This window comes from Venturia canescens, chromosome 1, assembly GCF_019457755.1.
Source record: "Venturia canescens isolate UGA chromosome 1, ASM1945775v1, whole genome shotgun sequence".
Lineage (NCBI taxonomy): Eukaryota > Metazoa > Arthropoda > Insecta > Hymenoptera > Ichneumonidae > Venturia > Venturia canescens.
Window position 1 is genome coordinate 26078040 of NC_057421.1, and position 22337 is coordinate 26100376.

At 40.8% G+C, this 22337-nt stretch overlaps 1 protein-coding gene across 1 annotated transcript in view; it reads right to left on the bottom strand.

The window, feature by feature from the left end:
* The window catches only part of LOC122419079 (uncharacterized), a 67052-nt gene extending 45245 nt beyond the window's left edge, over nucleotides 1-21807 (bottom strand). Inside the window, exons 1-4 of the mRNA XM_043433344.1 lie at nucleotides 21695-21807; nucleotides 10989-11148; nucleotides 8854-9057; nucleotides 5437-5603 (exon numbers count right to left, since the gene is read on the bottom strand). Of these exons, the coding sequence (XP_043289279.1) occupies nucleotides 5437-5603; nucleotides 8854-8872 (186 nt within the window). The 5' untranslated portion in view covers nucleotides 8873-9057; nucleotides 10989-11148; nucleotides 21695-21807. The remainder of the gene's footprint in view (nucleotides 1-5436; nucleotides 5604-8853; nucleotides 9058-10988; nucleotides 11149-21694) is intronic.
* Between the last annotated feature and the right edge of the window lie 530 nt (nucleotides 21808-22337).

The following is a 22337-nucleotide window of genomic DNA, read 5'->3' on the forward strand; positions in this document are numbered from 1 at the left end:
ACTGCAATAATCTCAAAATTGGAAAATCCAGCAAACCGAAGCGCCGAGAGCTTGAAAATGCACCCGCGTGTATGTATACAACATAGATTTAATACAGATTACAGGAACATCGTTCCGGAAAATAAACGAGAAAGGAAGTTTTTAAAAATGAGATATTTTGTTGGAAAATACGTGGCGAGTGGTGTTCGATTTAGCGCAGAACCTCCGAGAACGAACGCGGTGGAAAAACAATTTGCCAAACGGTTGTACCAAAACGTTCGAAACAAATTTAACTAAAAATCAGTGACATGCTCACGCGAATACACTTTAGAGTTTCTTCATGTGTGAATTTATGCCCGTACACATACGTGTGTATATAGACTTTGGAAATTAAAAACTCGGCCGAATAAACGTGTCTTTGAACTAGAACGAGTTTCGATGGAAAAACCACCGGAATCTTTCGGGTTGTCAGCGCATTCGATTTATACGTCGATCCGACCATTCAATCGAGCGGTGACGGATCGAAAAAACAATTAACAAGTTATGAAGAACGGACACGGACGTAATTGACTTTTTCTCGGCATGACGCGCAATTTCGCCGATAGAGATCATTCTGTAATTCACTTGATCGAATCATCCCCCCGCCCTGCTTTGGCTATAGGGAAAACCGGGGCTAGTTGGCCAATGGGGCAAGTTGACTAATAAACAATAATATCTAAATTACGGAATGTAAACGCATACGTCCGGTTGATATAATTGTTCACAGTAGCCTCTTTCCGATTCGTGTGTCCCAACGCGTCGGAGCGCACGTCGTTTAGGAACAGTGAAGAATTTTCGTAAATCCAGATACAAAACCAAATTTTTACGTCAATATTATCTATCTTCTGCTGTCTCGATTTTTTTCCAATTATTAGAATAATCCTCTGCACGAATGTTCATACACTTAACTATAATTGTGCATTATATTTTTCTCAATTATCGCTATAATTTGCTGGTAGAACGTTTTGTTGCTAAAAAAAGCAGTGTGAGGTAAATAAGCCGACATGGAATGGGCGATCTGACATGAGTGATCTGAATGGGCCCACTCAAGGTGTGCCAGTAAAAAAATATAATATTCTATGTGTGTAAAAACTGCAATCCTGACTTTGATGACGAGGATGAGAATCAAATATTCCTTTTTTCTCACACTTATGGACAAAAATTATCTCTACAGTCACTTGTGTCAACATTTTGTATTCATTGTTCCAATCATCAAATAAATGATATTGATAACTATCCGCTTTTATCAATTTCACTAATACGTTGTTGATTATCAGGTAAAAATAGTACCACAGTCAACTTGCCCCACCGTATAGGGCCGGTCTCCCCTAATTACTTTTTTTTTTTTTTTTTGATGTTTTATCGCATATCAACATTAAAATTTTTGTTGGAAATAATATTTGACGCTTTCCCATGTACTCTCGAAACACATTCGCTCATAAAAATAGGAAGCAAATATTGTTCATCGACTGAATCAAGCAATATTCGTGAATCGAGCGAGAAATCATGGAACGCAAGTTGGAGGAACGAAGGAAAGCTGCGATGGGTTCATGTATCTGTGATATAAGCAGAGATTAATGCAAACTGAGCGGATTCCCGTTCGTACCCACATCGCGCCCAGAAATTGATTCATCGACGCTTACTCAGGTGGAATCGGTGCGAAGACACGAAGATAGATAAATGCTTTGGAATTAACGTTGTCGTCTGATATTCTCGCACCATCTAATCTCGATTTATTGTCCAAATAGCGAAAACCAGCCAGGCGAGAGAATTCGTGAGTACCCATAACGTAAAACGGGCGAAAAAATGTAGTTGCCCGGAATTGGGGATGATGAAAAACGATAATTTTCGTGCATCGTCGATGTTTCTTTTGTAGAGTTTAAAATGACTGCTTCCCTATAAAATTTTACTGATGAAATTACATTTCGTTCGCATTTATTTATTCATCACGGTTGCGGATATTAATTAAAGTCGTTTTCAATTATATAATGAAGCGTGAATACGTTGATAAATATGACGGTCGACTATATAAACGTGATCGTGAAACGGTACGTGAAATCGCAGCTGAAAAAACTTCACTACAAACTTCGCTACAAACGTGCTCGAGCCAGCTGCGCTCGAATGCAGCGGATTTTCCAATATTTTTATATTCAACTAAAAGTAAATAGAGAAATGAAAATGTTTTGCAGCTGTTGTAATAATTATTTGCCGGAGAGCGCCACTTCTCGATTCGACATACGACCTGAAGAGCTGAGGGAAAATGAAGCTATTAAAATTATGAAGAAAGTTGCTTGATTATGAAAAATTATTGTTTCGAACGCGCCGCTGGAAAGTTTGTGCATTGATAATGAAATCAAATATTTTTGTCAATAAAGTGAAATGAATATTTCGCGAAATACGTAAGAAAGTTTCCGGTACCTTGTCTCCAAAGTTTCGGCCAATCTTGATAAATGGGAAAATTTGCGACTCCGTTAAGTTGATCGTGGACGAAATTCGCGCTTTTATTAAACTATGTGACCAATTTCCATTCGGCTGTGAACCGAGGAACAAGGCGGAGTAAACACTTTGCACAACTTCAACCGTAGCAGGATTCAAATTAAATGTATTTTAGAAGCAGGGAGCTGCTGTTAGTGATCGCAGTGCCCGGCGTATTGCACCGGAAGTAGTGAGACCGAGCTACTTCAGAACACGAGCATCTTAACAGCGTTTGGTCGATCCAACGCTCGCCCCTGCCCAAACAAACCGTCGCAGAACCAGCACTGTTTATGTGTTCATGAAACTAAGTGAGTGTCTATTCACCACCGACCCAAGTAGATAAAGTTTGTGCATTCAGGAAAGCGTGTTATCAACATTATCAATCCGTTCGACGTCCTATTGAAATCCCATTCTCGATAATTAATCACGTCATAAATGATTGTGCAGTTTACATCGTTTACCACTGAATTGACGTCGTTTGGTAGCGTCTGTTCGAACGTAACGGTTATCGCGAACGAGCGAGAGAATATGCAGCAAATAAATTGCCTGGAACAAAAATTCAAATATAAAAAAAAAGCATTTGAAAATTTGATTCACCGATGACTTTTCGTTTTTCAGGTCGGTGAACAAATTACGGTTGAGACAAAAAAAAATGACGTTTCCTCCTCCGATGTGGCCATCGAAATACTATTTGGGAGTGTTTAATCGTTGGTCTGAGTGGTACTCTGTTGTTTTTATGAGTCATTTTTGAGGATATGCGATTGTGTAACCCGACGAAACGAGCGAGCAGTTTTTTCGAAACAAACAAAAGTGGAGTAGCGAAAAACTCATGAATAATCCGTGAGAAAGAAAGCCCGTAATTGACTATTTTGATTTATTTAGCATATCCTAACGAAGCAGCACGTTCCACAAAAGAAATGTCATACCTATCTTGAATAATTACGGTTACGAAAAAGGAAGATCGGACTAAAGTCGTCCGAGTACGAAATAAATCTTGCGGGCACAGAAGAGTGTCGTTGCGAGAAGCGTTTTTAGCCTCGAGGGTTGAGACGAAACACTCTCGTTACTATTTATTGTATGGTGCTTAATAAATTTTCTTCAAAGCTGCTCGTAAATCGCTCAGCTTTCCGTTTTCTACGTCAGGTTTCTTCTCTCCGGCTCGTCTCTTTTTTTTCTCGAGTCTCTTCAGTTATCCTCATTCTCTAAATCCCAGGAGCTTTCAAACGTGAGCGCTACAATGAGGGAAGAGTTGTGAAAGTAATATTTTGGAAATCCCTCCATTTTCAAACGTCACAACGCTCAAAAAAGCTGCTGCGGAATCCGCGATATTATCTTTGAGGTTAAATATGTGTAAAGCACAAGATTTCATATGGTCACAAATCGAACGTGAGTTCAGGAAAATGTGTTTCCTCTTTGAATTCACAGCTCGTTCATTTTATCATATATTTTTTAGTCATTTCTCTTTGGGAGAGGTGGCCATTGTTTTGGCGCCGGAAAACAAAGTAAAACCGCGTAAAGGGTGTCCCTTTTAGTCCTCGCCAATTCTTGCAGCTCAGCCACGTTGTTATCCTCGAGCGGAGCGACACGGTGGTGCGGTGCGGGAAACAAAGGGCAGAGGGGGAGGGAATTCTCCATGGCAGTCCCGTAAAATCTCTTGTCATAAAGTTTATGGCCCGAGTCTCAGTTTCTGGCGCGAAGTGGAAACGAGGGAAAACCAACGGGATGAGTATGTATATACGCTTGAAGAAGGAGGACGGAGAAGCGGAAAAACCAACGTAACGCCTGAGCTTTTCTGCTGTGCGTGTGTGCGCGTGTGTGTGTGCGTGGGCAAGTGTGTGTCCCGGAAAACTCTTTCCTCAGCGTTTGTTCTCGTTCATAGCGAATGGAATGCCCGAGATTTTCGTACGACGTAGTAGATCCAAGTGTGAAACATACGACGACGGATAAGACGGAAGACCGAATATAAGGAGAGCTGGAGAGAGAGAGAGAGAGAGAGAAAGCGTCAAGTGAAAATCTGGACCACGCGCGTTATGTCGTCGGAAATTTCTTGAATAAATATTTCCAACGCCGTGCAAAGCTTCCTCTCGCATCGAGGCTTCGACTTGGAATGTGTGCAGGACATTCATGAGCGAAAAAGCAAGCGATTGAGGAAGAGAGAGAAAGAACAATGGAGAAGAAAAGAGAAAGAAAGTACGTAAGAAGCCAAGTGCGAGCGCGGCTAAAGCGTAGGGAAATTCCAAGGGAGATACCATAACCTGCTCAACGATGTGCACTCGCGGCGAATCCACGAAGAAAAACCGACCTCTATGACGAGAAAGACGCTCCGAGTACGTAAGCGAACGAGCTGGAAAATCTAAGGAAAAGCCGAACTGGCAAATATTTGGATAGTGTGTAACTTTGGAATTTTTAAATTTAGGTGACGAGTGCATACACTTTGAACGGAAGTATGATGTATAGAATGTACATATATGTGCATAAAAGCTGGAAGAGAGTATGTACGCAGTGCATACCTCGTGAATCCGTAAAACTCACGCAATCAAAGGCGGCAAGAGCTCGAATATAGGAGTTTTCATTCAAGAATATAAATCTTTGCGATAAAATTTCGAAAAGTTGCAAACTCCTGAAACGGAATAAAACGTATTTTTTCATTGAGAAAAACTCTGGGAAATATTTTTCTTCTCAATTTTACGATTAAATCAGGTTTATCGAGTTGTTGAGAAAACTGAAAAACTATAACTCGCGAGAACAGTTGGAAATTGTTTCTTGTTTTTTTCAAATTTCCATTTGACATATTCAAACAAGATCAACACTGGAAATTTCGATGCACAAAAAAGAGTGCTCCGTTAATTTCATTGTCAGATCGTGTTCGTATTCGCTCTTTGAAATTTCTTCCGAATCAATTAAGTGATTCTTGGAGATTGTATCTGCAGAATTATGACTTACGCTTTTCGCAGGGACGGCTGCAAACATCGATCCTTGAAGTGACACATGACTCGATGAAAGTCGACAAGACTGAGCTTGATACAGAAGATGATAAAAAAGGAAGGCAGCTAATATCTCTATATGTTTGAACTTTTTCTCACTTTCCTTTGACTCTGACGGAAATAGTCCTGCAAACATAGAAGGAATGCGATTTATTTTTCGTTCCAATTTCAACAGAGAAAAAGTTTGAGTTAAACGAGCCAAAAAGATAAAATTTTGCGTTATGAATTTGGTTATCTCGATGCCTTTCATACACAAACTGAATCAGTTCGATATGAAAAAAAATCAACGAAAAAATCTGTACTCCATATTCCATCCTAAAAAAAATATTTTCGAAGCAAAAATAAAATTGATATCACGTGATCGCAAAGCAACGAACTGAAAAAGCGTATTTTCGCATTCATTCGCAGCAGAACAGATTGCCGAGTAAATTCTAATAGTATTGATGAGTAGTTGGTAAAGATAATAGGATCGTATATGGAGCGACGTGCAATAAGGCTAATGGCTGAATCCAGATAATTGGAAAGTACTGCCACGAGAGGAATGCTTTAGAAAATATTAGTACGGATCGATGAGTTGCACACATCTGCGCATATTTGAAATGTAAGTATATATGGATAGAATGTGGAATAACAGGAGGTAAACTAACGAATCGAAACTGTTTGGAAGCTATTCGAATGCACAGGAAGCATTTTGAATTCTGTGTTGCCCACGAAGCGCGGGCTAACCGGACGAAGTGAAATTTTCGAGTATTCGTGTGTCGTGCAATCGTGCTTTACATTTTGTTATCTACATGGTCGAGGCTCATTATCAGTTGGATGCGGGATAACCTCAACGAGGCATACGAGCAGGTATAAAATGCAACGAGCGAGCGCAGTGCACACATTTATCGGGATAGTCCTCAGTCCTCATTTACATGTGTGTTAACGTCAGGCTCGGAAACTCGCTCAGTAACAGAAACGTCGCTTCGTCCTTCCTTTCGATCTTTTTCGTTTTTCTCTATTCCGCCCTGTCAGCAGTCGGTCCCTCTCGCAGTCGTACCTTCCAGCAAAGTCTACTAATTTCGACAACGAAGTCAACATCTGTAACGAGTTTTTAATTTCATGCTAGAGAAGTGAGAGCCCACGCGAACTAATGGCACCGATACTATTTGCGTATTGGGGCAAACACGCGCGATCGCACACGGACACGCGTTCGTACAATCTCATATAAACAGCCACATATACAAATGACGGAGTGAAGAGGGAAGCCGGGAGTCGGAGGATCTGGGTGAACCGTTCGAGCTCGAAATTCAATCGGATTACATACTCATTGTCCGAGTGGAGAACTAATGCGGCGGACGCGACAGTGCGCCCGTGTACATATAGACGTAGGCAAATCCGCGAGCCGAGCGCTCGCGCGAAACCGACCTTTTCCCCTCGTAAATTACGGGAACCAGAGTGGACCACGCTTTCCCATGCGATATATTAATGAAAACGTCTGGACCCCCTGGGGAAAGAGAACAGCTCGGATACGCTGAAGTGCTTTAAAAACCGGTAGATGAAAATAAACCTTCGCCGTCTCCCCCCCCCCCCTCTTTCTCTTTCCTCGTGGTAATCACACTAAGAAAAAATATTGTTGATTCAATAGAAATTGATGTTATTGGAAGAGTTTTGTCGATTAAACTGACGCAATGTTCCCGCGGTCAGGATGAATGTGCAGTTTGAATTGGAACAAGGCTGTTCGTTCAACAGTTTATAGCGCTGCGATCATCCTATATATTTCATTGAGCCCGCCTATATTTTGTTGCTCCACGGCCCTTTTTTTCTCAGGATAATACCAACTTTTCGGAATTCTATGGAATATGATATTTAATCATAATGTATGGCGAGTTGCAAAATTTAACGTAACACGACACACGAGGTGTTTTTCTCGACGGACGTATACCACCTCTGTGGATGTGTAATATAACAACTTAATTGCCGATGACGTTGTCGGAGAACTGGAGATATACGGATGGCTTCGTAACCGGGGGTTTTAGGGATCAATTCGTGCAATGAGAGAACTGCCGGCTGCCATGCAGCCATCGGTGGCGACATCATACCATCTCGAATCTTAATTACGGACGAACGAGGACTTGAATTACGTATTTTCGATTCGGCTCGCTGACGATGCGTTCTGATCATTAATGCAGGGTCAAAGTTTATATTTCGAAATACGATACGCGCAACTCCTTGTGTATTGGATTCATTACCAATGTCAGGGAAAAGGTCATTAAGAGGATGGATCAGTCGGCATATCGCAAGAGGGATATGCGTGCGAGAGGGATAGCTGCAAATTTCGAAATCGAAATTCTTTGAGACGGTTTGACCGATTAAAAAAGACGATGGCAAAAATCGGCTGACAGAGCCTTCTTTTAATCGGTCAAACTGTCTCAAAGAATTTCGATTTCGAAAATTCCAAGTGAGGTTAGTCGACTGATCCATCCTCTTGAATTGCTCGCAGCCAAATCTCCACGAGTTAAGCCACCGATGAACAGCGAAGTTTCGTTTCTGAATAATTTACGATTTAGTAAAACATGCGCGGTTTTACGGTTTGACTTGAAATTTCTGAAGAGGTGTATTTTTTGGCTATTTATTTAATGTTATGTGTGCTCGAACACGAATTCGTTGTCTCGTTTTTCATATTTTTCAAGATAAATAAACAACAAGACTTTTGTACGTCGAGGAAAATATATTTTCGTATAGTTTTCTACTACCCAAGAAATTGCGCACGTACATGGACCAGTGTCTCCTTCGTTTTCGTGCTCTATTCCGCGAATAAAAGGGACATTTTTTTACTATTGTTACGACAAACAGAAAAATGTCCATTGGAAAACTCGTGTCTTTCAACATTTGTGAATAACGATATCTTCGCGGCTGTACAAATTTCAATATTCGATTATGGACGCAAACCTTATTTGATCAACGTTACGATGAGGCTTTGAGTAAGCATCGATCGTTTGCCAAATACACACAATACATTTGCAGTCTATAGATTTTACAGTTATATCGGTCTAGCAACGGTGTCCGTGCAAAATGTATATAGATTGAAAGATCATGAGTGCCAATAGGATTTGCGGCGGGCTGCGGTTGGAAATTCGGTGCGCCTAACCAGCCAGAGTCCGTGGTCAAGAATTACCTCAATTGAATCATTCAAGTCGAGCGCTCGAATGTCTCGGTATATTTTTCCATTCGAACATATTACGCGATGTGATCGACGCTCGTCGATGTGGCGGTGTATTTTCAATATTCTATATAGCACAGCGTAACAAGGTAATCCACTCATGGAACTAAATGGAAAAAAGAACCGAAGAACCAGATGGAATGGAAAAGTGGTACATCGAAGAGCGCAACTCACCGGATCGTGGAAAATCCATTTTCCTTTAGGGGACGTTTAAATCACGGTCGGAGACCCCCCTGCATGATGCTATGCTTTTTCGTTTCGTTCCATCTCGAACGTGTTACGCATAGCGGATTGTCAGCTTTGTACATCAGCTTTTAATTCCCGTTGACATGAACCATTTAAACGGGAATCGCAATCTCCTTTTCGTCATGTAGCACACTGTCAAAAATATTCTCTTATTCGATTATCTGGGAAATATATTCGTAGGCGAAAGTGATGAATAAAGCACACAAAGTATACCAATTATTCTAGAATATAAAGCATCTTATCGAGAGTCCACGTATCTGTATAACATCTGTAAAATTTGATGCGCTTGTATCGCTTCTTGAGGGAATTAGGGGAGAAATATACGAAAGCATTTGAGGTCGTTGAGAGGCTTCGGAGCGTCTAGAGTCGTTTGCACGATTGTGATATCTAAAGGATCGAAGGTGGTGGAGCGGAAGAAGGGTTTTCCTCAATGACGATACGTTACGATAAATTGTAAGGGTATAGAGAATCGTAGTGGTAGCATTTTGCGATCTATACGTTGAAGAAAACGAGCTTGCTTGAGAAAATGTACGGATGTGAAAGCGGGCACAGAATTGCGATTGCAGTACAAAAAAACGAGCAGCGGCCACGATTCTTCCACAATTGCAGCAGCGTCTATGTGCACAAAAGTATCATCTACTTCTTCGCCGATGAGGATCGTTAAGGATCGTGGAGGAAAGACGGAACGTTATAGTCACATTTTTAGCCATAGCGGATGAGTTGGTAGATCGTTCGCGAGCGGAGCTGCTGAGCCATGGGCAATCGCCTCGTAAATTAAATAGACGCGTTTCTCGCCATCTTCAAGCCGCGAGTGGAGCCCTCGCGAACAGCTAAATCTGAGGAGACGCGTCCATAAAGTTATACGAGACCATCTTGTCGAGTGGCAAGTGCGGTGAGTTGCTTTTTTTTCATCATTTCATCAAGTTGCACTGGATACATCAGAAAAATAGAACCGCACCTACTCTCCGCAAATATCCTCTATCAATCACGTCCATAAACGCCCGATCAAAGTATACGACGAGAAAAAATCCGTCTCGTCAATAAAGTATAATATTGAATATTCCAATTTTCGAGCATCTGAAACGTTCAACGGGAGATATTTTCGAAAAAATGTAGTCGTTGGAAGAACGACCAGCAGTCATTCGAAAAATACGTGGTCGATTTCGGTCGAATCAAAACGACCTGCGAGCTCAAATTCCTCGCGTATTTTACCTAAGCGAGAGTCTGCTTCGCGGCCCGAATTTTTCAATGGGAGATCATTTTTATATGTCGTTCCGATAACGGATTTTTTTCTCCTGCCGTACATTGCATGGAATATTATTGGTAAGAAACGTGAAGAAAACGACGGAGTATATTTTCGTTGAGAAAGTGATTCGAGTGGTTATATACTCGGCAAAACATTTCTGACAAACTCTCGGTGACCTGCAATATCGAAATCGAGCGTCAGACTGAACTGCACCTGTTAAAGCCCACGCAGCGTGACGCATCCTCCTCCCTCTGCTGGCATGCCCCTTTGTTCCCTTCAGGCCTTTTTTCTATGCTGGAGCACACGAACTGGCGTTTTCTAGGGCTCACGCACTCGCCACGGGAATACGTAATGATGCAACATTCGTTAAACTCGCGGATCCATTAACCCTCGTCGCCAATGAGAGAGCATTGGTGACCAAAAACATTCGGATCGGTTAGCGAGAGAATTCAACGAGTATAATGTACATAAACATGGGAGCGTTTACGCTATTTCCATTTAACGCTCCGCAAACACAACATCCTACCGGAATTTGTTTATCAATCGCGGCTAACTCAGACGAAAGGGATTCGCGACGCGGTTTTTTACGCGATAAATATTTTTTCCAAGAATAACAGAATTTTACACTGCACATGAATTGAAAGTTTTGTTCACGCATCTGTGCAATTATAAATCTGTATTTTTCAACTCCTGTGTCCTCGAAAAGTACGCGAAAAACCCCTCCAATAACTCCAGCAATTCCCCAATTTCGTTCCTTGCTGAATTCGTAGTTTTTCAACCACCACGATACTTCGTGAAATAAAAATTGGTGACTTACAAATGTTTTTTTCCTTCACCCCGTTGGGCTCGAACGCTGCAAACTACAGCGTCGTGAATCCTTCGTGTTGGCGAGTTCGAGCTCTCAAGTCGTCGACGTATTCAAAAGAATGACGAAAACGACACTCGTTACTAAAAAAGTCATCAATTCCGGACTTTACCTGGAGGAAGAAGCAAAACGTCAGTCCGCGACTCCAAAATTTCAGGAGTTTAGAATCGAGTGATTATTTAATGGATTTATCACGCAATTGTTTCTCAAGAAGGGGCTGTACATGAGACTAAATTGCCCAGATATCCTTAAGTTCGTGGTACGATACGCATAACGATAGATAAAAGTACGAGAAGGCGACGAGGACAAGTGAATTGCAACGGGATGTCGTGAGGATGTTCTTAACACGAAGAACTGGAAGAGGAAGCGCGCTAATAGGGAAGCATTGCGGAAAGATATGGGCGTAACTCCGGTGGTTCGTTGGCCCGAAACTGAACAAGAGCCATCGCGTATACACGGCAAGCTCGCACAACGCTCAAACTTTGTCGCTTCATGCACAGTTTCGAATAAAGCCGGGAACAACTGAACGCCACGTGCCTCCTCGTCTGGTTTCCCTTGGATTAGATAAAACGAGGACAAACAGATTTATAAGCAGGCTGGTCTGTCTGTTGGCAATTTCTCACGCACTCCTGACTCATTAACGAACTCTGCACCTGTCCAATTCAACTGGATGTCTGGAATATTTTCATATTTCGAAAATGGCGCCTCTCGCAACTCGGAAACTCCATTATTCCTCAGGCATATTTGCCGTTCTTTTATACCAACAGGAAAAAGTTTGATTCCCTCTCGTAAGGAGCGCAATACGATTTTCCTGAATTTTCACACGGCTAACCTTTTTATTAATTATTAACCTTCAGAAGACCTGAACATTTGTGTGTACGGAAAAACCTCTAAGCATTATAGATAATCGAAATGACACGAAGTACGATCGGACGACGAGTTTTATATTAATCTTTTAGAAAGTCAAAGAGGACTGGACACGAGTGATGCACGTAAAGTGCGACAGTCAGAAATCGGAAGTAAACAATTTTGAGGTGTTAAAGCCATCGATGCACACACTACCAATGAACAAGTTGCTATTTTAAAATGCGAATACCGGAGTTCCGGGCATCGAATGTTCCTAAAGCAATAGAAAATAAATATTGAAATGAGCCAAATTCGTATAGTCACAAATGCACATGAATAATTCTTGTTCGACTATTTGGGAAGGACAGAATGGGCCAAGACGTACTTGCAAACCATTATCACGATATATTTGAGTTTAAGAATTTCACATTTGCCATAAAAATGCTTTTACAGTTAAATATGAGGAACGATTATCTCAGACTCGTTCGAGGGCTGGGGGGTTCGTAGTTCTCGAAAAAATCTCCACGTACTTGCGACAGGGATGACTGTCTATTTTCTTCATCGCGAAGAACAATGAAATGCAGACAACTTGTGCATGTTCATCGAGGGAAACGGAGATGTTTTGTCCAAACAACGCCTTGAATCTGGGCAAAATTGCGGGTATAACGCCGCACTATTTTTCTTCTCAAGTGTACTTCTAAGTACGGACGACGCTTTCGTTCTATTGTTTCGTACTGCCATTCTTCAGCCTCTTCATACGAAAGGATGTCGAAACGTCGAAACTATGACGATATTCGGAGCTCAATCGATTTAGCGCGTTAATTGGGATTAAATGAAAGCAATGACAGTTTTACACAACATTGATTAAAAGCTTGACGAGGTAAGAATGACGGTGGCGGAAATAATTTCGCAACAGTAGAAATGCCTGAGGGAAAAAGTGAGAATATAAGAAGCCAAAGAAATCGTGACCGGATTCCGCGATAGGAAGGCAGGCCGCGGAAGAAACTCGACGGAAAACCTGAAGTTTCCGTGCAAAGTTTATTAACGATGCTCGTAGATTAAGATTTGTAATGAAGGCCAGTCGTGCGGAAACGTTAACGCAGCTTTCTCGTTTCTTTAACTGTAGCACAAAATGTGTTGCAGAACGAAAACTGATCCGATTAAATATTGATTCAGAAGCGAAGCGAAAAGTGTTTCCTCTAAGTTTTATCAAATGGAGTTGGCTCGTGATTTAATGAAAGACTGACAGCCCAAAAAAATACGCAAAATAAATATAATTCATACTTACGCATGAGCTATTCTAGAATCGATTATTCAATAACTCTTTTGCATATGTGAAAACAAAAATCTAGCCGGGGGTGGATATGTAAAAGTGGGCGATGGGAAAAAATCAGTAGTTAGAAAAAACGCTATGCGTTCAAATACTCCAGAAAGAGGATCAACGTCGTTACCAGGCTGGGAGAAAATCGAGGCAAATAACAGAGCTGGGAGGCACATAGGTTTTCCACAAAATCGAATTTTTCACCCGGTGTTCGTCAATCGCAATAACATTTTTGACGACTCACGAGAGGCACATATCCGTGTAGATATAAATTATTTTAAAAAACGAATGAGGAAAAGCGATAGAAATTTAAAATGCTGTGGACTCGACGTCCATGCTACTGTCAGAATAGTAGTACCGATGAGTGAATTTAACGTCCCCAACGAATGAAGCTTCACTGAAATGTGGATTATAAATAAAAAAAAAAAAAAAAAAAAAAAAAAAAACGATTCGTGCCCCTATTTTTCTTTTGAGTCACTGTCAATGATGAAAAAAGCGAAAATATATCTCGCAATAGGTCGCGTTGGTCAATTTTACTGCAGTATTTTCAATGAAAATACTCGAACTTGAACTCCATTTTATGTAAAAAAAGTTTCCACGTATCGGAGTTTGTCTGTGTCGTTGCATTTCTTTTTCAAAGCGTATAAAACATTGGAGAGAAACAGGTTTTGTGGAAATGAACATATATTTACTCCATAAATATTTTTGAAAATTCACAGAACCTCAAAAAATGGGTAATCGATCTCATGATTTGTTTTTAAACTTTGTGTCTTCATCGGTGCGTTCCAATAATTCGAAACTCAACGCATAGTAATGGTTAGAATTTTGTTGAAAAATCCGTTTCGACTCAAGGGACCACTTTATTCAAACGGGTTATACATACCCGTCTGTATAAAAAAAAAGCCCGTAAAATAACTTGCCAATCTTCTGCTTCTAGCATTTTCACGGGGATATAGATCGATAATCGTAAACTTTGACCCTTCCGATTCCGGTTACGTGTATCGTTGATTTTGTATTCTGCCAGCGTCCCAATATGTCCATATGTCTGTATATATGTTGAGTAAATGGGAGAATCAGAGTTTGATCGAAAGGTTTTCGAGGGTGGAAAAAGGTCACGAGACATTCGGATTGATTGGTAAATTCTCACTGAAATCCAAGAAAAGGTTTCTCCGAGGTATAAGGTATGAAGGAACGTCTTGATCCGCCCTCTTACCCGAGGCGAACACACACATTTACGTTTCACAGAATGGAAAGACTCCAATCGAACAATCCTCGAAAATGAGAGCACGCGAAACCTTGTCATCTCGTGTTTCAATCGAACCATTGTTTTGTCCGTAAAATCCTATCGTAAACATTGCTATATTGTAGAACTCACGCGGAAATAGTGTTGTGCTCATTCGTAAACGAGGGATCTGCATTAAACGATCGCGCCACGAAAATATATCCTATGAAAATTCGACTCTCAATCGGCAATTAAAAAATTTCGACATTCCGAACTTTATGAAATCGGGTTCGCCATTATTTCACTGACATCATAATTCCACGCTCCAAGTTTCGATAAACAAAATGTCGATAGAACGTCGCAGTTCAGTAACTTTTCAAAGTCACGAGAGCAACCCTCAACTTCGAAAGTGACGAACAAAAAAGCACGCGAGTCCAAGTAAATAAGGACGACTCATTGAATATTTCGATGACCTCCTCTAATGGCAGGACTGTTCCTTTTATCCTCCATCATCGATTGCCTTAAATGAGAAAACTTTGGTAAATAGAAGAATGGAAAGAAAAAATGATATTGAGTTTTTGTGTCGAAACTACTCCGAGCGAGACAATGGTCCATTCAGTGAGAATTTGCTGGTGTGTTTTCTCGCCCGGAATGAGATTGAGAGGGATGTGTCGGAAGAAAATCGTTGTTGTCCTCCAGTCATTGCTAGACAATACATAGAAGAAGGTATGAAAGAGAAAAGAGAGACGGGTACACAAAGAGCAAAAGAAAATAGAAAAAAAATTGGAAAGAAGAAGAACCACCTCCCGCGTTCACAAGATTTCCTCCCGACTAGTTCGATTAATTGGCTTCACGACTTTCACGAAGGAAGCAGCCTCGAATTCCATTCTTTGCGGCCGTCCCCCTTAAGCCCGTCTATTGGCGAGTCCATTCGATATAAAAGGAGCGAAAAATGAGGCGTTTACTCGCTGTCGCTGAATGAGCTAATAAGTAGTTTCAAGGATAGCAATAATAGTGACCTTCGGATGGGCAAGGTCAAGAGAGCAGGGCGACGCAAGAAAGCGATGGAAAGCACAAAACACGAGCCTGCCATCGAAGAGAGTAAAAAAACTCCAGCTTGGTAGGAATCTGCAGCAAAGGAGGAAGAGGCGAGCATAAGAAACAGGAGAAGAAGCAAATGACGTACATAGGAACTCGGTTTGCATTGCTCGCGTCGTATGTCGATCTTCAAGTACTGAACTTTCATCAGAGCAATACCACCAATTCATGAGATTATTCCCGAATGCATATTTTTCAATAACGAATAAAACGAGCGATGAGTCAAATGGTCCATGACACTTACTGAATAACAGCTCGGTCACGAGGTTTCAAACATTTTTCGAATCTATTCCCACCAATCGCAGAAAAAAGGATCGTGTGTTTTAACATCTAATCGTTATCAGGAAACGGGTTCTATTACTAACACGAACGTGGCGTATTAGCAGTAATTTGAGACCACTTCGAGCATAACAGAACAAAAGTCAAGGCATTGACAGGTGCAGATATCCAAATAACTATAGACACCCGCAACAACGTTCTCATGTCTCCCAATACCCTAATAGATTTGACGCATCAAAAATATTAAATCCCAAATCATTTATACGCATTAAGAGATTGGTTTCCATCTTTTTCAATTTGTTAATAAACTTTTTTGTTTTCTTAAATATACTCAAAAATAAAATTTGCTATAATCATACTCGATTATATCTGCTTGTGACGAAGAACCAGATCCAAAAATTCTTTATGTCTAATCGTATGTAATCGGACATTATCGTGTGTAAAGCTCTTTCTGATGTTACATGAACAGGTACGGTTATTCATGAATGAAATTTCGTATTGAATGTATAATAATGTGATCGTGTTCGAACCAACGCTCTCGTCTCTGTTTGATAGCTGTAACATCGAGATTGAGCATAGAGCGTGGAGGCTTATTCCGCTGCGACGATTCTCCTTCCTCCCAACCACTATTTCCTATTTGAAAAACGTCAAGATTATCATATTTTCCTTTGTATTTAAAATTTTCGTCTCAGCTTTCTGCTGCCCACGGAATAACAATTTAATCCAAGTGAGGTAATGAATTCTGCGCGAATCGGTGCTCTTCTCCAATAAACTGTCGTCCAATCGAATGGTGTTAGGTACTTCCGGTGAATCGAACTTTGGAAAACACCCGGTCATGAAATTTTGCTTCGGCATAGTTTCGAAATGGTTCGTGTCATACGAGAATTTATTGGTGAAAAACAAAAGAAAGGCAAGGGACGCAACAGGAGCCTAAAACAATTGTTAGTGCTGACGAGCTTTCAGAATGAGGACAATGGAAAAGTCAACGAGCGAACAGTAGTCGAAGCAAAAGTCACTGGCCGTATAATAACGGATACAGAGGATCTATTCTGCCGCTGTCGTGATTATGACGAGCAACTTGACGTAAGCTTCGCGTTAACAGCCCTCTCCTCCTGCACCTCACATCCCTCAAGTCCCTCGAGGCTCTAATTCTCTACCTCATCACTCCTCCTCCGCTTTCTCCCGTATTTTCTACGTCAACATGAGGCCGAGTATACTTGGCTAACCACTCGCTACTCCCCTTCACCAACGAACCCTCATCTGCCTTGATAAATTCGATAATGACTACCTTTGAAACACCGTTATTAAAATTAGCGACCTCTTGACAGCAAGGCTCACTTGTCAGCCTCGCCAAAAATTTTAAATCTCTTCAACGAATACATTTGAATATTTTCGCTTGTCGACATAAGAATGTGGAAAAGGTTTTCCTACGCTGAATCATGGTCGACGTACATGAAAAAAAAATCATTCTCAGTGAGCTTTAGTAATTCAGAATTCAATCCAAAAAAATTCTATTCGATGAAAAAATAAAAATGTTGAAGCATGTTCATCGTTTGACCTCCTGATTTCGGTAACCTTCGTACAGTCTCTCGATCATTTCAAACGAAATCGTCGATAAAAATGACTCATCATTTTCCAATCTATCTTTCCCATCATAACTTTTTGGGATTTTACTAATTGTCATCTTTTCACTCCATTTTTTTGGGAAAATGGGAGTTCATCTCAAAGTTGGGTAAAGCCACTTCGTTGAAGATGCGATTGAATTAGCAAAGTCGAAATAGAATATATTATTCCATCGAGGTGAAGCCAGATCAAGCTGAATAACGAGAATTTTTCTGAAAAATGGAGGAATGCACGAAAAATGTTTCTATCTTTATCTGCAATGAAATAACAAAAGGAGACATTTTGTAGTTCACTTTTGTAGTTCATATATATCTCACCGTATTTACAGGTTTGGTATGTGTGCACAATTTATCCTCGATTTATAGCGAACTCCATCGGGTGTCCGAATAGTACGTCCATCACTACAATGTAACAGAGTCATTAGCGGTCCGGACAACCATCACAAAAAAAATAAAACGTACGGGTCACCGAAAGAGAAAACTCCTGTTATAAAAACATGATATTTCGGAGTGAGTGTGTGGGAACAAGATTTAAAAGTTTTACGTAAAAAATACGCGGACGAGGCATCGTACAACACAAATTCAGTGGATTTCTAATTTTGAGGGGTGAATTCTATACATATTTACAAATAAAATACCTGCTACTACGATCTGCAATTCAAATTCATACGAACCTTTCAAGTGTATTGAAAAAACAATGAAAATAGACAACCGGAAATACTGTTTCCAGCTACATTTTCGTTATCAACAAAGACTTGGGAATGCGATATTTTTCGCGTTCAAAAAAGCTAAAACGTCCAAAAATTCGAGTATCTGTGAAAGTGGTAAACTTTATATCCTAAACCAACGATTCAAAAGGATTTGAAATTCTTGAATAAGATTTTTAGGTTACACTTTTCTCGTTACAACTCATATCGGTTTGATAACTTGATCATCTGTATAGGCAACGTTTTACCATTCCAAACATGTCCAAGAGTTCAAAGAACAATCCCCACCACGTTTTGTCAAGCTCCGAACACTTTCGCAATTTCCTGTAACCGAGTGATTGAAGTTGATAAAGCTCTGTAGGAAAAAATATAATAGCGAAACCTGCGAAGCGGCAAGTATGTTGCCTTGTGCTCATAAACTTAGAGGTCATGAGCAGCACAGAGTGAAGTAGTCGATGATCGAAATATGGTGATATTGCGATATGTTCAAACGATGTGTAACGTTAAAGTCGAACAAACAAAAAAGTTTGCGATTAATCATAACGTACCATAAATAAGAACACTGCCCGGCATATGTAGAAAATTATGTCAAAATCTGGTCAAGACAATTATCACAGTTTCCGAGAAAACTGCGGCGACGTTTTTCGATAATGTTTTTTAGCCAGGAAAGGTGCAAGTCCTACATAAATTATCGAGCATATACGACGAATGATGAATTTTTACTGGGTCATGAAAAACACATCCTCCAAGTTTCACATCTTCAAAGTCATATTTTATTATTTGCATCCCTACAAATAATACCCCGTGTAAACGCTCAATCAATGGTAACGCCCCACAAATATTAATGTGAACGTCGATATGTACCATTTGATATTAGAGGTCGTGCCCGAGTTTTCCATAATATGAGTATTCGGTTAGCTGATCTCTGGCGGCTATCGAATGAGTCAGCGTTAATGGTCGTAGAAATAGAGAGAATGAAGAAGAGAGAGAAAGAGAGAGGAGGGGAGCTGCAGAGGAAGGATCGGTTTTAGGGGCAGGGAATATTCTCTCATACGTTTGTACAATAGAGGGCTGCCTCGTGCACACTACCGTTAAACTTAGGGTATACCGGATATATTTTATGAACGCGTGCTATCGACGCTCATAACTGATTGGTCTCGCACTTTCGGCGGTTGTTGCACTATATACGTGTATATATATATGTATTTAAACACATATTTATATCTGTATATGGACAATATTATACGAGGATGATCAAGCAGGATCTAGGATGGCTTTGTCCGACCACGAGGACCTGAATCGGGGGGTCATTAAAATAATTGGTGGCAGTATATTTTCCTCGATATGGGCCCTCCTGTTCGAGCGTAATATTCTGATGCTCCCTGTCCTAGTTCCAATGTCAATGCGGTAATGGGCCGCCTCCGAGATGAGCAGCCAGTAAGAGTTGGATAAAAAACAGGAGAGAAAATTATACCGAGGAAAATGATTCTCCCCGTGCTGAAGAGGTTCCAAAAATTGTTCGACTGATTACCAATAACGATTTTCTATCTCGTAGGGAACCCTGAATATCAGTTGACTTGTTCACAGATCACAGAGTTAAGCCCTTTATCGGATTTCATTGAACGGTTGCCGGAAGTTTGTAATTCCAGGCAAGAATAACTTTGTTGCGAAGCACAGTCGTTTTTCAGATATAATCACCGTAATATCGCGGGATCCATTCATCAAAAAAAGACCGAAAGTCGGAACGCAAGCGCCGCATTTGTTGTCGGAAATAGGGCACTCCAACAAAGGTTCGCAGAGAATAAGAAGAGCATCATTGTCGATAGTTCTCGGGAACGAGGTCGTCGTCAACATTCCGGGTGATCGAGAATGAAGTTTTACAGTAAAATTTTCCAATGTACTCGACGAGCTTGTGACCATGACCCAACTGGTGCTGTACGTTGAAGAAATCTAGCGAAAATTCAAAAAGCCTTGAATGCACTTGACTATTAATGCTACAAAGTTTTTTTGCGAAGTCGAGACTCGAATGTTTATGACTCGTAAGCACTATTTGGAAGGAGTAAATATACTCGACTCAACTTTTTTTCAGCATTTATACAAAGTTGAAAGATCGTGCATTAATGAAGTGCGGCGAAGCCCAAGGAAATTCGGAATTTCTCTGGTTAAATAGTTTTTTTTTAATAGTTGGCTTCAAGCCACTGAAGAGCCTTGTAATCAAACGAAGGGACCGAGGAATCACGAGGTTCCAGATATGCCGGTTATTCTTTCAGTCTGAAAACAACCTCTACACGGCACGACGAAAAGAATCGTTAAGCCTCGAACAACCTTCTCTAAGAATCAGCATGTATACGTTCGCAACATCAAATAGACATGATTTCGTTTGACATAAATGTACGTGGGGCTAGAAAGAGGGAAAAGGTAAATTCAGATGTCTGATATCGTAGCAAATGTACGAAAGGGTGTAGTATAAACGTCAAGGCACTGTTGCGAGAGTGAAAGCCAGATGTGTGCTGCGCTCCTCAACTTTAAATGCTAATCCTTGTTTCTTGCTTGTCTCACAAGACGTGGAAAGTTTCACTCGACACAAGAAGGGCTTGTCTAAATGTCACGACAAATTTAAATAACACATATTACGATAAGTTATGCTCGAGTATTTCACGATATACGGGAGACTTTAATAGCGATGGAAAACGCGGATCTCGTGAAGAAAACGTATTTTTATTATAGCGCTGAAGTTTGCAACGTTGGAGTCCAACGAAATCATCTGATCAAACTCTCAAGTAATTCCAGTAAATCTCCAATTTATCTCCCTGCCGAATTTGCAATTTTTAGTTTTTCAACCCGCATCAGTGAAATAAAAAAAAAAAAAAAGACGAATTGCAAATGTCTTTTTCGTTCATTTCGTTGGACTCCAACGTTGCAAACTTCAGCGGCGTTTTTTATTTTATCATCTACATTCTGTTAGGAACGAAAATTCTTTTGAACAAACCTAAGCAGCCTATGAATGATTAATAAGTATTCAACTTTAATTATCGCAGTCCCCATTACCCACCCGAAGAGGAGACGACCATTGATGAAAGTTGTACCTCAGACTCCAAAATATCTGGTGCGTATAAGTAATAAACGCCTCGAAGACAATATGAAATTCTATGCAGAACGCAGAGACAGCGCTATTTTCAATTATCAGAGAGCCTCGAAAGTGGCATATAACGATCCAATGAGTACGAGAAAACGAAGTTGAGACAGTACGAGAAACGTTCCCGGAGGCTTCGTTATCCAGTATTCCCGGTCCGCAACTTCACTGAGCCCGTCGCGAGCCCTCTACAGGTGTATACGACTACACTCAATGTGTATTATTAGCGGTACGGGAATTGAAACGGTATAGCGAGAAATCGTTTGCACCTCAGCGATGAGATTGGGAAAGGGGGAAAAGGGAGTTCCCGACGCGTCTCCGAAACGCAAACTAAGCTCTATTCGGTACACAAACCGAGTCTACGAAATTACTCAGCTCAACTCCGCTGAGAGAACTATAAAAAAGAACAAGACGTAACTGTACCACCAACCTGCCTTCTCGAACCGCATTCCTCTCGCAAAGTTATCATTCGCCCAACTTGTAATTACGTTTTGCGAAATAATGTTAGAAATGCGAACGAATGAGCAGAACTCGTGCGCGCGGAGCTGTGTTGACTCGACAAGTTTGTCCTTTATATGATTTTCCATTTGACAAACTTCTCGCGACCTTTGTCACTCGACAGCCGGGCGTATTCGAGGTCGAACGGATTTCCAGCTCCCGGCAAATCTAAAAGTCCCGTGGCGCTGTACACATATCGCATAATGTACTACACGCGAAGACATTCCGAGGCTTTATGGAGGATGCGAAGTCGGTCGATTGCAGAAAAGTCGACAAACGAAGAACCCATAGACACTGAAATACAGAAATTATTATGCTTGATTTATAAATTCAGCGAGTTTTTTAAATACATATTTAACCTTCATTGTCTGTCTCGTGAAAAGTACCAAGAAAATTCAACGAAGCAGCCTCATAGCGTGCAATATTTTCAAGAAGGCTTTGCCCGTTCACGTTTATTTTTTCACTCATACGTGTCATACCTTCGCGAAATGAAAGACCGGAGAAGGCAGACTCCAAACACATTTAAGCATTGTGAGTGCGAAGCTTTTTCATCCGCGAATTCCACGCGAGCTCCG